Source organism: Lampetra planeri, chromosome 66, assembly GCF_965212315.1.
Source record: "Lampetra planeri chromosome 66, kcLamPlan1.2.h2, whole genome shotgun sequence".
Taxonomy (NCBI): domain Eukaryota; kingdom Metazoa; phylum Chordata; class Hyperoartia; order Petromyzontiformes; family Petromyzontidae; genus Lampetra; species Lampetra planeri.
The window spans coordinates 709,761-722,749 of NC_136172.1; the positions used below are offsets into that span (position 1 = coordinate 709,761).

General features: G+C 51.2%; 1 protein-coding gene across 1 annotated transcript in view; it reads left to right on the forward strand.

The window, feature by feature from the left end:
* The window catches only part of LOC144737266 (serine/threonine-protein kinase 25-like), a 36,592-nt gene that overhangs the window by 4,735 nt on the left and 18,868 nt on the right, over positions 1-12,989 (forward strand). The window contains exons 2-3 of the mRNA XM_078619985.1: positions 1,720-1,821; positions 8,944-9,072. Of these exons, the coding sequence (XP_078476111.1) occupies positions 1,720-1,821; positions 8,944-9,072 (231 nt within the window). The remainder of the gene's footprint in view (positions 1-1,719; positions 1,822-8,943; positions 9,073-12,989) is intronic.

The window sequence follows — 12,989 nt, forward strand, 5'->3', positions numbered from 1 at the left end:
GTGTGGTGGTGGTGGTTGTTGAACACAGTGTGGTGGTGGTGGTTGTTGAACACAGTGTGGTGGTGGTGGTTGTTGAACACAGTGTGGTGGTGGTGGTGGTGGTTGTTGAACACAGTGTGGTGGTGGTGGTGGTTGTTGAACACTGTGTGGTGCTGGTGGTGGTTGTTGAACACAGTGTGGTGGTGGTGGTGGTTCAACAGTGTGGTGGTGGTTGTGGTTGTTGAACACAGTGTGGTGGTGGTGGTGGTTGTGGTTGTTGAACACAGTGTGGTGGTGGTGGTTGTTGTTGTTGAACACAGTGTGGTGTTGGTGGTTGTTGAACACAGTGTGGTGGTGGTGGTTGTTGAACAGTGTGGTGGTGGTTGTTGTTGTTGAACAGTGTGGTGGTGGTGGTTGTTGAACACAGTGTGGTGGTGGTGGTGGTGGTTGTTCTTGAACACTGTGGTGGTGGTGGTTGAACAGTGTGGTGGTGGTGGTTGTTGTTGTTGAACACAGTGTGGTGGTGGTGGTGGTTGAACACAGTGTGGTGGTGGTGGTTGTTGAACACAGTGTGGTGGTGGTGGTGGTTGAACACAGTGTGGTGGTGGTGGTTGTTGTTGTTGAACACAGTGTGGTGGTGGTGGTGGTTGTTGAACACAGTGTGGTTGTTGTTGTTGAACACAGTGTGGTGGTGGTGGTTGTTGATCACAGTGTGGTGGTGGTGGTGGTTGTTGAACACTGTGGTGGTGGTGGTTGTTGAACACTGTGGTGGTGGTTGTTGAACACAGTGTGGTGGTGGTGGTTGTTGAACACAGTGTGGTGGTGGTGGTTGTTGAACACAGTGTGGTGGTGGTGGTGGTGGTGGTTGAACACAGTGTGGTGGTGGTGGTTGTTGAACAGTGTGGTGGTGGTGGTGGTTGAACACTGTGGTGGTGGTTGAACACAGTGTGGTGGTGGTGGTTGTTGAACACAGTGTGGTGGTGGTGGTGGTTGTTGAACAGTGTGGTGGTGGTTGTTGAACAGTGTGGTGGTGGTGGTTGAACACTGGTGGTGGTGGTTGAACACAGTGTGGTGGTGGTGGTGGTGTTTGAACAGTGTGGTGGTGGTGGTGGTTGAACACAGTGTGGTGGTGGTTGTTGAACAGTGTGGTGGTGGTTGTTGAACAGTGTGGTGGTGGTTGTTGAACACAGTGTGGTGGTGGTTGTTGAACACAGTGTGGTGGTGGTGGTTGTTGAACAGTGTGGTGTTGGTGGTGGTTGAACACAGTGTGGTGGTGGTTGTTGAACACAGTGTGGTGGTGGTGGTTGTTGAACACAGTGTGGTGGTGGTGGTTGTTGAACAGTGTGGTGTTGGTGGTGGTTGAACACAGTGTGGTGGTGGTTGTTGAACACAGTGTGGTGGTGGTGGTTGTTGAACACAGTGTGGTGGTGGTGGTGGTGGTTGAACACAGTGTGGTGGTGGTGGTTGAACACTGTGGTGGTGGTTGAACACAGTGTGGTGGTGGTGGTGGTGGTTGTTGAACAGTGTGGTGTTGGTGGTGGTTGAACACAGTGTGGTGGTGGTGGTTGAACACAGTGTGGTGGTGGTGGTTGTTGAACACAATGTGGTGGTTGTTGTTGAACACAGTGTGGTGGTGGTGGTTGTTGTTGAACACAGTGTGGTGGTGGTGGTGGTGGTTGTTGTTGTTGTTGAACACAGTGTGGTGGTGGTGGTTGTTGTGTTGTTGTTGTTTATTCGCAGAGGACCAAGGCAGACCCAGAGGAGTTGTTCACCAAGCAGGAGAGGATTGGCAAGGGCTCGTTTGGGAAGGTGTTCAAGGGCATCAACAATCACACCAAGGAGGCAAGGCGTCGTCATCACCATCATTGTGCTTGTGGTCACGCACGACGCCATCGTCACGGACAGTGTCATTGTCATCGTCACACACGGTGTCATCGTCACACACGGTGTTATTGTCATCGTCACACACGGTGTCATCGTCACACACGGTGTTATTGTCATCGTCACACACGGTGTCATCGTCACACACAGTGTCATTGTCATTGTCACACACGGTGTTATTGTTATCGTCACACACGGTGTCATCGTCACACACGGTGTCATCGTCACACACAGTGTCATTGTCATTGTCACACACGGTGTTATTGTCACACACGGTGTCATCGTCACACACAGTGTCATTGTCATTGTCACACACGGTGTCATCGTCACACACGGTGTCATCGTCACACACAGTGTCATTGTCATCATCACACACAGTGTCATTGTCATCGTCACACACAGTGTCATTGTCATCATCACACACAGTGTCATTGTCATCGTCACACACGGTGTCATTGTCATCATCACACACAGTGTCATTGTCATCATCACACACGGTGTCATTGTCATCATCACACACAGTGTCATTGTCATCATCACACACAGTGTCATTGTCATCATCACACACAGTGTCATTGTCATCATCACACACAGTGTCATTGTCATCATCACACACGGTGTCATTGTCATCGTCACACACGGTGTCATTGTCATCATCACACACAGTGTCATTGTCATCATCACACACAGTGTCATTGTCATCGTCACACACAGTGTCATTGTCATCGTCACACACAGTGTCATTGTCATCGTCACACACGGTGTCATCGTCACACACGGTGTCATTGTCATCGTCACACACGGTGTCATCGTCACACACGGTGTCATTGTCATCGTCACACACGGTGTCATTGTCATCGTCACACACAGTGTCATTGTCATCATCACACACGGTGTCATTGTCATCATCACACACAGTGTCATTGTCATCATCACACACAGTGTCATTGTCATCGTCACACACAGTGTCATTGTCATCGTCACACACAGTGTCATTGTCATCGTCACACACGGTGTCATCATCACACACAGTGTCATTGTCATCGTCACACACGGTGTCATCGTCACACACGGTGTCATTGTCATCGTCACACACGGTGTCATCGTCACACACGGTGTCATTGTCATCGTCACACACAGTGTCATTGTTATCGTCACACACGGTGTCATCGTCACACACGGTGTCATTGTCATCGTCACACACGGTGTCATCGTCACACACGGTGTCATTGTCATCATCACACACAGTGTCATTGTCATCGTCACACACAGTGTCATTGTCATCGTCACACACAGTGTCATTGTCATCATCACACACAGTGTCATTGTTATCGTCACACACGGTGTCATTGTCATCGTCACACACGGTGTCATCGTCGCACACAGTGTCATTGTCATCGTCACACACAGTGTCATTGTCATCGTCACACACGGTGTCATCATCACACACAGTGTCATTGTCATCACACACACAGTGTCATTGTCATCGTCACACACAGTGTCATTGTCATCGTCACACACGGTGTCATCATCACACACAGTGTCATTGTCATCATCACACACAGTGTCATTGTCATCGTCACACACAGTGTCATTGTCATCGTCACACACGGTGTCATTGTCATCATCACACACAGTGTCATTGTTATCGTCACACACGGTGTCATTGTCATCATCACACACAGTGTCATTGTCATCGTCACACACAGTGTCATTGTCATCATCACACACAGTGTCATTGTCATCGTCACACACGGTGTCATTGTCATCGTCACACACAGTGTCATTGTCATCGTCACACACGGTGTCATTGTCATCGTCACACACAGTGTCATTGTCATCGTCACACACGGTGTCATCGTCACACACGGTGTCATTGTCATCATCACACACAGTGTCATTGTCATCATCACACACGGTGTCATTGTCATCGTCACACACAGTGTCATTGTCATCGTCACACACGGTGTCATCATCACACACAGTGTCATTGTCATCATCACACACAGTGTCATCATCACACACAGTGTCATTGTCATCGTCACACACGGTGTCATCGTCACACACAGTGTCATTGTCATCATCACACACAGTGTCATCATCACACACGGTGTCATTGTCATCGTCACACACGGTGTCATCGTCACACACAGTGTCATTGTCATCGTCACACACGGTGTCATCGTCACACACAGTGTCATTGTCATCGTCACACACAGTGTCATTGTCATCATCACACACGGTGTCATCGTCACACACGGTGTTATTGTTATCATCACACACAGTGTCATTGTCATCGTCACACACGGTGTCATCGTCACACAGTGTCATTGTCATCATCACACACAGTGTCATCATCACACACAGTGTCATTGTCATCGTCACACACGGTGTCATTGTCATCGTCACACACGGTGTCATCGTCACACACAGTGTCATTGTCATCGTCACACACGGTGTCATCGTCACACACAGTGTCATTGTCATCGTCACACACGGTGTCATCATCACACACAGTGTCATTGTCATCGTCACACACGGTGTCATCGTCACACACAGTGTCATTGTCATCGTCACACACGGTGTCATCGTCACACACAGTGTCATTGTCATCGTCACACACGGTGTCATCGTCACACACAGTGTCATTGTCATCGTCACACACGGTGTCATCGTCACACACAGTGTCATTGTCATCATCACACACAGTGTCATCATCACACACAGTGTCATTGTCATCGTCACACACGGTGTCATTGTCATCATCACACACAGTGTCATCATCACACACAGTGTCATTGTCATCGTCACACACAGTGTCATTGTCATCGTCACACACGGTGTCATCGTCACACACAGTGTCATTGTCATCGTCACACACGGTGTCATCATCACACACAGTGTCATTGTCATCGTCACACACGGTGTCATCGTCACACACAGTGTCATTGTCATCATCATACACAGTGTCATCATCACACACAGTGTCATTGTCATCATCACACACAGTGTCATTGTCATCATCACACACAGTGTCATTGTCATCATCACACACAGTGTCATCATCACACACAGTGTCATTGTCATCGTCACACACGGTGTCATCGTCACACACAGTGTCATTGTCATCATCACACACAGTGTCATCATCACACACAGTGTCATTGTCATCGTCACACACGGTGTCATTGTCATCGTCACACACGGTGTCATCATCACACACAGTGTCATTGTCATCATCACACACAGTGTCATCATCACACACAGTGTCATTGTCATCGTCACACACGACGCCATCGTCACGGACAGTGTCATTGTCATCGTCACACACAGTGTCATCATCACACAGTGTCATTGTCATCGTCACACACAGTGTCATTGTCATCGTCACACACGGTGTCATCATCACACACAGTGTCATTGTCATCGTCACACGCGACGCCATCATCACACACAGTGTCATCATCACACACAGTGTCATTGTCATCATCACACACGGTGTCATCATCGCACACAGTGTCATTGTCATCGTCGCACACGGTGTCATCATCACACACAGTGTCATTGTCATCATCACACACGGTGTCATCATCACACACAGTGTCATTGTCATCGTCACACACGGTGTCATCATCGCACACAGTGTCATTGTCATCATCACACACGGTGTCATCGTCACACACAGTGTCATTGTCATCGTCACACACGGTGTCATCATCACACACAGTGTCAATGTCATCGTCACACACGGTGTCATCATCACACACAGTGTCAATGTCATCATCACACACAGTGTCATTGTCATCGTCACACACGACGCCATCATCACACACGGTGTCATTGTCATCGTCACACACGGTGTCATCGTCACACACGGTGTCATTGTCATCGTCACACACGGTGTCATCATCACACACAGTGTCATTGTCATCGTCACACACGGTGTCATCATCACACACAGTGTCAATGTCATCATCACACACAGTGTCATTGTCATCGTCACACACGACGCCATCATCACACACGGTGTCAATGTCATCGTCACACACGGTGTCATCGTCACACACGGTGTCATTGTCATCGTCACACACGGTGTCATCATCACACACAGTGTCATTGTCATCGTCACACACGGTGTCATCACACACACAGTGTCATTGTCATCGTCACACACGACGCCATCATCACACACAGTGTCATCATCACACACAGTGTCATTGTCATCGTCACACACGGTGTCATCATCACACACAGTGTCATTGTCATCGTCACACACAGTGTCATTGTCATCGTCACACACGACGCCATCATCACACACAGTGTCATTGTCATCGTCACACACGGTGTCATCATCACACACAGTGTCATTGTCATCGTCACACACGGCGTCATAAGCTGGTACAGGCCGTGTGAGTGTGTGGTTCGTGTGTATACGAGCATGTTTGTGTGTCTGTGTGTGTATGCGTGTGCATGTATGTGTGTACATGCGTCTGTGTGTACGTACGTGTGTGTGTACGCGTGTGTGTGGGGAGCGGTGGTGTAGCGGTTAGCGCGCTGCGCTATGAACCTGGCGACCCGGGTTAGATTCCCGCTCACGGCCAACACCAGTGACGATTATCTGAACCGGTCCTGGGCCTTCCCTAGGTCGACTCAGCCTGAAATGAGTACCTGGTGCGGTATGTAAACATGGCCACTGGGGAGACAAAGGCGGTCGGGCGTGGTGCTGGCCACCCACCCCCTCGTGTGCCGTGCCGGCCTTCAGAGGTGCTCGCTAAAAGCACTTACCCCAACAGTTTATTAAGACTGTATGGGGGAGCTTTGTCTTTGTTCTGTGTGTGTGATACAGTGTGAGTGTGTGTGGTACAGGGTGTGTGTGTGTGTGTGGTACAGGGTGTGTGTGTGTGTGTGGTACAGGGTGTGTGTGTGTGTGTGGTACAGGGTGTGTGTGTGTGTGGTACAGGGTGTGTGTGTGTGTGTGGTACAGGCTGTGTGTGTGTGTGGTACAGGCTGTGTGAGTGTGTGCTACAGGGTGTGTGTGTGTGTGGTACAGGGTGTTTGTGTGTGTGGTACAGGGTGTGAGGTCCTGGGGGAGGGGAAATCTCTCAGCCAGGAAAACATCATGGCACAAAGTGGGGATAACCCTGCTGAGGCTGCGGTGCCTCAAATATTGGAAGAGGTCACCCCCTGTGAGTGGCTGGCTGAGATGCCATCTGTTGAGGAAGTACTGAAGGCGATCCGGAGTCTGAGACAAGGAAAGGCACCGGGCAGAGATGATCTCCCAAGCGAAATGCTGAGGGAGGGTGGCGTTTGTGCACAGACTGCCCTATATGACATGATAACAACAGTCTGGACCACTGGACGGGTTCCGCAGGATTGGAAGGATGCCCTGGTGGTCCCCCTCTTTAAGAAGGGGGACCGCACAGACTGTAACAACTACAGGGGCATCTCACTCCTCAGTGTGCCGGGAAAGGTCGCTTTGCCAGGCACGCTGAGGAGAGGCTTGCGGAGCCCCAATGCGGTTTCAGGAAAGGGCGGTCCTGCACAGATGCCATATTTTCTGTCCGTCTGCTACAGCAGAGGTGTAGGGAATTCCAACAAGACCTACATCTCTGCTTTATTGACCTGGTCAAGGCCTATGATACCATCAGTAGGCCTGGGCTCTGGGCTGTTCTTCGTGCTTTCGGAGTTCCTGACCCTCTGCTCACGATCATTAAGGACCTTCATGATGGTGAGCGGGCCCGGGTAAAACTACGTGGCCGGAAGTCGGAGCCTTTCCCTGTACACCTTGGGGTGCGACAGGGATGTCCGCTGGCTCCCACATTATTTAACATCTATTTTGACCACGTAGTTCGTGAAGCCTTCAATAGCTGTACCGGGGGAATTTACATTTGGTACAGATATAATGGGAGGCTGATCGACGCCCGGGTGCGATCAAGGGATGGCTCCCTATTGGTCAACCACGTTATGTATGCCGATGATTTGGTAATAGCAGCTCAATCAGAAGAGGAGTTGGAGACGCTGCTGCTGAGACTGGAGCGTGCCACTAAGAGGTGGGGCCTTATCATCAGCCCCACCAAAACTAAGCACCTGCCTGGGTATTTTGTACCATCGGACACTCCACCCCCACAACTCCCAATCGGTGATGGGGCAGTAGTGGAGAGAGTGGAGAGTTTCCCATACCTGGGCAGTGTGCTTATGACCGGCTCCAGTTTAACAGCAGAGGTCTCACTCTGAATCAATCGAGCGGCAATATCTTTTCATTGGTTGCGTAACGCTGTGTGGAAGCTACCTGGTCTGTCGCTCCACACGAAGCTTCAGGTCTTCTCGGCCACAGTCACTCTACGCTTGCAAAACGTGGACCCCTCTAATGGAGCATCTTCGCCGGTTAGAAACATTTAGGCTGGCCTGCCTGATCCATCATGGGTTTAACCAGGCTGGATTGTGTGAGATCTGAACAAAGTCCCATCGGTGAGCTCCTCCGGCAGGCAAGGCTGTGTTGCCTGGGTCATGTAGCCCGCATGCCCAGCCACCGCATGCCTAAACAGCTTTTGTTTGGCCGGATAGAGGGGGCTAAATGTGCGCGGCACGGGCTAGAGAAGAGATGGAGTGATGTGGTACAGGAGAATGTGGAGCTGAGTGGACTTGCCGATGACTGGTACCAGCGGTGTCAAGATCGGCCTCAGTGGAGGAGGCTCGTGAAGGACGCTACTGGGCAGTTGGAGGCAGTCTCCCTCCAACAATATCGGAGGGCAGAGGAGCGACGCTCACAACAACGAGCGGAGCGCCGGGTGGCTAAAGCACAGCAAGTTGGTACAGGAGGGGGCACAGGTGGTGCATCAGCCAGTCATCTCGGTCATCTCGGTCAGTCGACCCGTGGCACCTGGGTCTGCCCCGTGACCTCCTGCCAGGTGCACTTGGCCTGGCACAAGCGTCGTGGTGACGTCACCGCCACTTAGTGGCGAATGGCGGTTGTTGTTGTTGTTGTGTGTATGTGTGGTACAGGGTGTGTGTGTGTGGTACTTGCTTTGAGTGTGAGGCTATAAGGGGGCGTCTGTCTTTGTGACCCCCCCCCCGCCCCGCCAGGTGGTGGCCATCAAGATGATCGACCTGGAGGCGGCTGAGGATGAGATCGAGGACATCCAGCAGGAGATCACGGTGCTGAGTCAGTGCGACTCTCCCTTCGTCACGCGCTACCACGGCTCCTACCTCAAGGTGCACGCACGTGCACACGCACATACACACGCGCACACACACGCGCATACACACGCGCACACACATACGCGCATGCACGTACACACGCAACCACCCGGCGCTCCGCTCGTTGTTGTGAGCGTCGCTCCTCTGCCCTCCAATATTGTTGGAGGGAGACTGCCTCCAACTGCCCAGTAGCGTCCTTCACGAGCCTCCTCCACAGAGGCCGATCTTGACACCGCTGGTACCAGTCATCGGCAAGTCCACTCAGCTCCACATTCTCCTGTACCACATCACTCCATCTCTTCTCTAGCCCGTGCCGCGCACATTTAGCCCCCTCTATCCGGCCAAACAAAAGCTGTTTAGGCATGCGGTGGCTGGGCATGCGGGCTACATGACCCAGGCAACACAGCCTTGCCTGCCGGAGGAGCTCACCGATGGGACTTTGTTCAGATCTCACACAATCCAGCCTGGTTAAACCCATGATGGATCATAGGCAGGCCAGCCTAAATGTTTCTAACCGGCGAAGATGCTCCATTAGAGGGGTCCACGTTTTGCAAGCGTAGAGTGACTGTGGCCGAGAAGACCTGAAGCTTCGTGTGGAGCGACAGACCAGGTAGCTTCCACACGGCGTTACGCAACCGACGAAAGATAATGCCGCTCGACTATCGGAGTGAGATCTCTGCTGTCAAACCGGAGCCGGTCTTGAGCACACTGCCCAGGTATGAGGAACTCGCCACTCTCCCCACAACTGCCCCATCACCGATTCGGAGTTGTGGGGGTGCAGTGTTTTATGGTACAAAACACATTCCTGCGGAGGGAGCTGGTAGGAACGTTGGGTTGCTCGGTCAATGGCCAGGGTCAACGGCGGCGTGGTGTATTCCGCAAATATGCCCGACTGTGAGGGCGGACACAAGCCGGCGTGAGTAGGTTAAACATTGAGTTTTATAAGGGCACCACGGGGTGACCAGCCCCTCTCCACCCAGCCCCACCCTCCCCACCCAGCCCCTCCCCACCCAGCCGCTCCCCACCCTCTCCTCCCCACCCAGCCCCTCCCTCCCCACCCAGCCCCTCCCTGCACGACGGGCATAATAATCCCCTGTGGGCTGGTGTAACCAGGAGGTTCCTACTAGTAATACCCAGGCAGGTGCTTAGTTTTGGTGGGGCTGATGGTAAGGCCCCACCTCTTATTGGCATGCTCCAGGTTCAGCAGAAACGCCTCCAAATCCTCCTCTGAGTGAGCAGCAATTACCAGATCATCAGCAAACATAACGTGGTTGACCAATAAGGAGCCATCCCTTGACTGCACTCAGGTATCGATCAGCCTCCCGTTGTATCTGTACCAGAAGGAAATTCCTCCAGTACAGCCATCGAAGGCTTCACGAACTACGCGATCGAAATAGACACACACACAGACACAAACAGACACGCACACACAGATTCACAGATACACACACACAGACACACAGACACAAAGACAAAGATCCCCCGTGTAGCCTTAACAAACTGTACGGGCAAGTGCTGTTAGCGAGCACCTATGAAGGCCGGAAGGGCACACGAGGGGGTGGGTGGCCAGCACCACGCCTGGCCGCCTTTGTCTCCCCAGTGGCGATGTTTACTACACACCACTACACCAGGTACTCATTTGAGGCCGAGTCGACCTACGGGAGGCCCAGGACCGGTTCAGATAATCGTCACCGGTGGTGTTGGCCGTGAGCGGGAATCGAACTTGGGTCGCCAGGTTCGTAGCGCAGCGTAGCGCTAATCACTACACTACCGCTCGCCACACACACTCATATATACACACGCAAACACAGGCACCTACACGCACGTATGCACACGCACGCACGCACACGCACGCACCTACACGCACGTACCTACACGCACGTACGCACGCGCACGCACGCGCACGCACGCGCACGCACGTACACGCACATCCGGGCGGTCCCCGATTGTGCGACGTTACGATGCCGTTCCCGGAAGCCGCCGGCGTCGTCAGCCCACGACCTTTCGCAGTCTCACACCATCGGGGAGGGAGATGCCCCAAAGTTGAGCTGCGAACCGGGAATTCTTTCCACCGGAGCTCCCTCCTGCAGTTCCAGACTGTGTCACACACAGGGCAGCCTTGCCGGAGCTCCTCCTGCGGTTCCAGACTGTGTCACACACAGGGCAGCCTTGCACACAATCGATGAACGTCATCTCTCTGCCCGGCGCTTTCAACTGATCACGGATTCAGAGTCGCCGCTTCGTGCGTCCTCAGCAGACTGCGTATCAGCCGGCCACTCCTCCACTAGTTGACCTGTAAAACTGAAGATGATCAGCGCGCCCCTTGTGTTCCGGCTGCTTCCAACACTTATCCGGCTGCCTTCCTGGGTCTGATCCGGCAAAACCGCTCCAAAGATTGTAACCAGATCCGGCGATCGACACCACAAAGTAGGTCCACTTGTATTCTTGGTTCTTTCGGTAAAGTCACGTAGAAGGGAAATAATAAAATAATAAACATACAGAACAATAAAATTCTCACGACGTTTCAACTTGTGAGAATGTTATTGTTTTATATTTGTATTATTTTATTATTTCCCCTCTACGTGACTTTACCGAAAGAACCAATAATATGAATCCCTGCAGTCAACGAAAGCTTTGAATCACAATTTAGCTCCACTTGGTTTCAGTGTTGAATATCACGTAGAGCAGAGTGGAACCCCTCTGAACGAGCACAGTGTAGTGTATCGTTGTGTAGTAGTGTGTAGTGTGTAGTAGTGTGGTGTAGTGTGGTGTAGTGTGGTGTAGTGTGTAGTAGTGTGTAGTCGTGTGTAGTAGTGCAGTGTACAGTGGAGCCCCTCTGAACGAGCACCCCTCGCTTAACGACGGGCGTCCATATAGCCCAATGTGTAGTGTATAGTGTAGTGTAAAGTAGCGTAGTGTCTAGTAGTGTAGTGTATAGTAGCGTAGTGTATAGTGTAGTGTGCAGTGTGTAGTGTAAAGTAGTGTAGTGTATAGTAGTGTAGTGTATAGTGTATCGTAGTGCAGTTTATTGTTGTGCAGTGTATAGAAGTGCTGTGTATAGTGTATAGTAGTGTAGTGTATAGTAGTGCAGTGCATAGTACTGTAGTGTATAGTGTAGTGTATAGTACTGTAGTGTATAGTAGCGTAGTGTATATATTGGTGTATAGTAGTGCAGTGCATAGTACTGTAGTGTATAGTAATGTAGTGTATTTTAGGGCAGTGTATAGTAGTTTAGTGTAGTGTATAGTAGTGTGTAGTGTATAGTAGTGTAGAGTATATTGGTATATAGTAGTGCAGTGTATAGTAGTGTAGTGTATAGGGTAGTGTAGAGTGTAGTGTACAGTAGAACCCTTCTTAACGACCCGCAGAGATTGACCCCACGACTTCCTGTACATCAGGCAAGGTGGTTAGCGCCTCTTGGCCACCGCGACGACGATGATGATGATGAGAGATTCCCCTACACACCCCCCAGGCCTCAAATACAACGCTCAGCAAACCTGCAGGACAGTTCCCGGGGGGTCGGACATCGGATCACCGTTCTTTCTCTTAAATTTGGACCCCGGCCAATGATGATGACGATGTTGACGATCACGATGTTGTTGATGACGATCACGATGTTGTTGATGACGATGACGATGTTGATGATGACGATGTTGATGACGATGTTGATGATGACGATGTTGATGATGACGATGTTGATGATGACGACGATGGTGACGATGGTGACGATGGTGACGATGACGACGATGACAATGATGACGATGTCGTTGATGACGTTGATGATGACGATGTTGTTGACGACGATGATGAAGACAAGGTTGACGATGCTGACGATATTGATGATGACGTTGATGACGATGTCGTTGATGACGTTGTCGATGACGATGTTGTTGATGACGTTGATGATGACGACGACGTTGACGACGATGATG